This window comes from Mus caroli, chromosome 2, assembly GCF_900094665.2.
Source record: "Mus caroli chromosome 2, CAROLI_EIJ_v1.1, whole genome shotgun sequence".
Lineage (NCBI taxonomy): Eukaryota > Metazoa > Chordata > Mammalia > Rodentia > Muridae > Mus > Mus caroli.
The window spans coordinates 159,460,612-159,466,484 of NC_034571.1; the positions used below are offsets into that span (position 1 = coordinate 159,460,612).

Sequence of the window (5,873 nt, forward strand, 5' to 3'; positions counted from 1 at the left end):
CACAACTGCCTGTAAGTCCAGTTCCAGGGGATCTGACACCCTCATACAGACATACTTGCAGGCAACACCAATCCATGTAGGACAAGAATAGAATAGATACATTTTTTTTTTTTTTTTAAGAAGAGAAACAAAGACAGACTTTGCTGTCCTCTCAGCCTTGGGACAAGTGGAAAGCTTCTAGAAGTGAGGGAAAGGCTTCAGCCAGTCTTGGTGGTGGTTCTGTTGGGGTGCTCTTTGGAAAGTGTGTCAGGCTTTGGGGTGGAGCTGTGGGTCTCCTGTGGTGGCCAGCATTGGGGCAGTGAGGCCTGGGGGGTGGTGGGGAGGTATTTGCAGGTCTCACTGACACCTTTATTACCTGAATAAGATTTCCCCCCCAGGCAGGGATTGCCTCAGATTTAACCTATAAAAGTGTAACAGGCTGGCCTTTCTCCAGCAGGGTTGCTAAGCTGTGGGGCTCTACTTTGGGGAAGAGCTGATGCCCTCAGGGTCCTAGGCTGCCTCCGATCCCCTGAGGGACTTTGTTTTGATGTAAAGGCATGGCTCAGACAAAACCCTCCTTGAAATGCACCACCCAGTTCTCTAGGAGTTCCATTGTGTGTCTTAATGGTAGCCCAGGGGGTGGGGGCCTGCAGGGTTAGAGCAGGTGCACGGGGCAGCGGTGCCCAGCACCTGTTCTTGGCCGCAGCTGCTGGTTCATTGCACGGCAGGCCCCTTTAATCCAGGGGGTATCACATGTACAGTGCCCCCCTTAGTGGCCTTTGTCCCAGCCGGCCTGGTGCCGATTTCACACTTGCCAGGAACACTATGAAGGCGTCTGGGGGTCGGGGATCTGTGAAGAGTGTGTGTGTGTGTGTGTGTGTGTGGAGGGGTGTCTACACTTCCTGTGCAAGCCCAGAGACTCCCAGTTCCATCCCACCCTGTGTTATCTTGAAACCTCCCTTTTGTTAAGAATTAATTCAGTTCGCCTGTCCCTGCTAAACTGACAGATAGTGGTTAGGCCATTCTAGGGAGGGGGCAACACCCCTTACTTGTAGGGACCCACAGATTGCCAAGGTCCACCACCACACAGGGCTTTGGAACCCCACCTGTGTAGCTGAAGACTTGTGTGGGTTTGTGCCCCCTAGGAGGGCTGAAAGCAGCTCTGTTCAGTGAATACCTGCTGAGTGGGTGGATCCCGCAGGATCCCTGCTGAGATTTCCTCTATCCAGAGGCTCAGCACACCCAGGCGCCATTCCTCAGCCCCGAATTCCATCACTAGAATCTAACCAAAGGGCACCGCCTGTGGACTAGCAGGCTGGGAGGGACGGGAGGCTTGCCTTGTTTTGAAAATCCGTTTGGCATTACAGCCTCATGCTTGGCACATAGTAGGGGTGCAGCAGATGTTTGGTTTTGTCGGTATTTGTTAACTCAGCCAGACTGGGTTTAAACCAGAGACCCTCCTCCCTCTGTCTCTACAATGCTGGGTTATAAGTATGGACCCCTAGGTTCAGGTCCCCTTGTTTAAAAAGCACATTTATTAATTCAGGTATTCACTGAACAGAGCCGCTTTCAGCCATCCTCGGAGGCACAAACCCACAGAAGTCTTCAGCCACACAGCATGTAATTAAGCACTTACTGGACACAGAGCCCCCGTGTGTCCTTACAGCCCTGACTGGGCACGGCCCGTCAGGATCCCAGATGTCTGTAAGCCCCTGGGCTTGCAGTTAGTTAAGGAGAGCTTCCTTACTGCAGAGCGGTGGGCTGCTGGCAGGATGCAGAGGAATGGCCTCGCTGGCTCTGGGTGGGGGTGGGGAGGCCTCTCCAGGCTGCCTCTCGAGCTTTGTCCCAGACAAAGTAAATCAAAGTAAATTCAAGGCTGGTAATAGGAAGTCCAGTTGCAGCTCCCCTGTCTGAGGCAGTGACTACAACCCAGGCTATGGAGGTATGGTGGGTGACCTAGAGCCTGCCTCTGTGCCTCAGTTTCCCCACCTCTAATAGGACTGCAGAAGGGACAGATGATAGGTCAATCAGAAGTGTTCAGTGCCTGCCAGGTGGGAAGGACTTGGTTTCAGTTAGCCCCGCCTGGAAGTTTGGACACTCAGAAGTCTGGTGGTGTTCAGGGCTGCACAGCAGGAAGCCCAGAGACCCGCATCCAGTGCAGGCCCGGCTGTACTTGGGCTGACCAGGCCCTGTCCAGGCCTTCCTAACCCCGCTGGTATCTCTCCCCAGGTGAGAAGCCCTTCTCCTGCTCCCACTGCAACCGTGCTTTTGCTGACCGCTCCAACCTGCGTGCCCACCTCCAAACCCACTCGGATGTGAAGAGATACCAGTGTCAGGCCTGTGCCCGAACCTTCTCCCGCATGTCCTTGCTCCACAAGCACCAAGAGTCTGGCTGCTCCGGAGGCCCTCGCTGACCCTGCTACCTCCCCGTCCTCTGGCATCTTCCCAGAGCTCACCCTCCTCCTCACTGCCAGGACTCCTTCCAGCCTTGGTCCGGGGACCTGTGGCGTCCATGTCTGGACCTGGTTCCTGCTTGGCTCTCTTGGTGGCCTTTGCCGCAGGTGGCTGATGGAGTGCCTTTGTACCCGCCCAGAGCCTCTTACCCCTCAGTATTCATGAGGTGTAGTCTCTGGACACAGCTGCTTCGAGCCATAGAACTAAAGCCAACCCACTGGCTGGGAAGCTTGAACCCCGCTCAGGGGACCCCACTTCCCTACCTCCCCCAAGGACCCTTCAGGCCACCTTCCTTGAGGTACAACAGACTATGCAATAGTTCTTCTCCCCCTCCACCCCCTCCAGCTGTAACCATGCCTTAGTAGGGTGGTTACTGGACACATGTCCAGGTGCCCCTGGGCCTGGGCAACTGTTTCAGCCCCCGCCCCCATTTGTCCTGGTGACACCTGTTTCACAGCAGTTTAACTGTCTCAGAAGGGACCATGAATAATGGCCATCACTTGTTAGGGGCCAAGTGGGGTGCTTCAGCCTGGCCAATGTGTCTCCCAGAACTATTTTGGGGCCCAACAGGTGGCCCCGGGAGAAAGATGTTTACATTTTAAAGGTATTTATATTGTAAGCAGCATTTTGTATAGTTAATATGTACAGTTTATTGATATTCAATAAAATGGTTAATTTATATACAAAAAAAGTGCTCAGTGTTGGGATGGGGGCACCATAAAGGGACTTACAGGAGGAAGGGGCAGGGCCTTAAGTCTTGTGCTTTGGAGTTCTAACTAGTCATGAACTTTGGGGCCTGGGCTTCCCGGCTGGCCTGGTATCTGTCCCACTCTGGTACAATGCAAGCTTCCTGAGCTCTTAGTTCTTCGGGCTCTCTTGGGAAGGTGCTTCATGGGGCTTAGCCACAGCCTGGCCACGAGCTCTGGCTCCACCATAGCAGGTCTTTGGGGCAGAGCTAGCTGCCCCTCCCAGCTGAAGGGAGGATGTCTTTCCTGTTCCCAAGCGCCTCCCTGTCAGGCAGGCCCACACCTCTGTCTGGCTGCTGGGTACCAAATGGTCTTTGATGCAAGGAAATGGGCTGGCTGGAGCCAGGAGGGTGAGAAGCCAGGCCAAAGGGTAGGGGTCATACAGCTTCCTGCTTGGAGGACCAGGGCTGGAGCAATTTACCTCGGGCTAGTTGGTGCTGGTGACCTCAACTCTGAGGGCCTCCTGGGGCTCGAGAGAAAATGAGTGTCCTTTCTAAGCACAAAAGGTGCTGAAGGTGCCAGTTTCCTGTGGGGAGCTGAGCAGGCGTCGGCTGGGAGCTTCAGCCAGCCCAGCTCCAACCCGGCTGGGGGGTGGGGAGCTTCCAGCTCCAAAGGAGAGATGAGTCTTCTAAACAGGAAATGGTGACCCGCAGGCGGGAACAGCCTAATGACTTACAGCTTTCCTCCCAAAAGGAAAAAAAAAGTCTCTAACAATCGCCAAATTGTGGCAGGCCTCCCTGAAGGGGAGGTTGGTGAGGTGGTATTGGGGGCTGGGCATCAACGAGCTGAAGGCCTACTGTGTCCCCAGGAGGTTCCTCCACATAGGTTGAACAGTGAGTGACTTCACCCCGGCCTGGAGGGATGGGATGGGCCTCTAGGACCAGACTCAGCGCTGAGGGCCTGGCCCCAGGTCTAGTGCCTAGGACTTGGTCAGCCTGGTTCTGAGCGTTCTGGGAGTCAGGTAGGCCTGGCTCCTGGCCCTGACTCTCACCTCTCGCTGCCAGAAGCAAGCAAGAGTCTCGGCCCCAGTTTCTGCCTCTAGAAATCCGAGGCAACAGTGCCTGTCTCTGGAGAGGCTGTGAGGAAACATTCCTTCAGTCATTCACTGGTACTGTGAGCCGGGGTGTGCCAGCCCCTGTGAAGAGTCACTGTGCTCAGGAACTTCTGTTCTAGTCGGGGAGACAGAAAACAAACAAGCAATTAAACACACTGCTCGCCTGCAGCAGTGCCAGGATGGAATGAGAGGCCGGGAAGACTTGAGAGCACCAGGCAGGGTTCCCACCAAGGCATCCAGAGCCCTCGGGAGGGTTGACATTCCAGAGAGGGAGGAGGAGGATGGGGAGGATGGAGGTGGAGGAAGAGGGATGGGAGAATCCTGGGGGAGGGGGAGTAGGCTGTGGGGCTGGGAGAAGCTGGCCTGAGAAAGACCATGTGGCTGGGGGCACTAGAAAGCCAGAAGGAGAGGGAGACCAGGGCCTCTCTGGAACCTCAGCCCAGAATGCAGCCAAGGGGCTTAGAGACAGCAGCTGGGAACAAGGTCCCACAGGCCGCCTGGAAGGGCTGAGACTAGAGCTAGGAGAAGGAACAGGCTGGAGGTGGCATGGCAGGTGACAAAGGGCTCAGGCCAGGGCTATGGTGGCTGGGTAGTTTACTGCCCACCCAGCCCGGGGCCTTCCTGCTTCCTTGGGACTGGTCCTGGACCCCAGTAAACGGGAGAAAGGACACAGCTGACCCAGAAGGAGCCTCCCTGAGCCTGGGGCAGAGTAGACAGACAGCCTTCTGTGGGAAGAGCTGGGGTGGGGACAGCAAAGGGTTATTCACAGAAATGTGCAGCTTTTGACAGTGTGAGGAGAAAAGGCTGTCTCTAGGAGAAGGCAGGCAGCCAAACTAGCCAAGGAGAAATGAGAGAATCAAGGGTGGGGGCAGGAGGGGAGGCCTTCTTTGAGTTTTAGATTTGTTTGTTTTTGAGACAGGGTCTCCCTATGTGGTTCCAATTGTCCTGGAACAACCGGTAGACCAGACTGGCCTGGAACTCACTCTGTAGACCAGGCTGGCCTGGAAGGCACAGAGATCCACGTGCCTCCACCTCCCAAATGCTGGGATTAAAGCCGTGCACCAACCAACACTGCCAGCATTATTTATTTATTTATTTATTTATTTATTTATTTATTTATTTAAGCATTTTGTTGTTGTTGTTGTTTGTTATTTGGTTTTTGTTTGTTTGTTTGTTTGTTTTCGAGATAGGATTTCTCTGTGTAGCCCTGGCTGTCCTGGAACTCACTCTGTAGACCAGGCTGGCCTCGAACTCAGAAATCCACCTGCCTCTGCCTCCCAAGTGTTGGGATTAAAGGTGTGGCCAACCCACACGGTCAGTGTTTATTTAATTTACTTATTTAGCATTATCTTTGAAGCAGGCTTTTGTGTAGCTCAGGCTAGCTACAAAGTCTTCATGTAGTAGTGACCCTCCTGCCTCCACCTCCCAAGTGCTGGGATAACAGATGTGTACAACTCTGTCTTGTGCTCTTCTGAGGATAGAGCCCCAAACCTTGTGTATTCCAGGCAAACATCCTACAAATGAAGTTTCAATCTAAGCCAACCCCACCCTTATCCCCTGCTTTGAAGAGAAGGTATCACTTTGTAGACTACGTTAGCCTCAAAAAAGAAGAGAGAGAGAGAGAGAGAGAGAGAGAGAGA

The 5,873-nt window shown here is 54.0% G+C and overlaps 1 protein-coding gene across 1 annotated transcript in view; it reads left to right on the forward strand.

The window, feature by feature from the left end:
* Snai1 (snail family transcriptional repressor 1) overlaps window positions 1–3,117 on the forward strand; it is a 4,714-nt gene extending 1,597 nt beyond the window's left edge. Inside the window, exon 3 of the mRNA XM_021156171.1 lies at window positions 2,209–3,117. Within this exon, the coding sequence (XP_021011830.1) occupies window positions 2,209–2,393 (185 nt within the window). The 3' untranslated portion in view covers window positions 2,394–3,117. The remainder of the gene's footprint in view (window positions 1–2,208) is intronic.
* The last annotated feature ends 2,756 nt before the right edge of the window (window positions 3,118–5,873 follow it).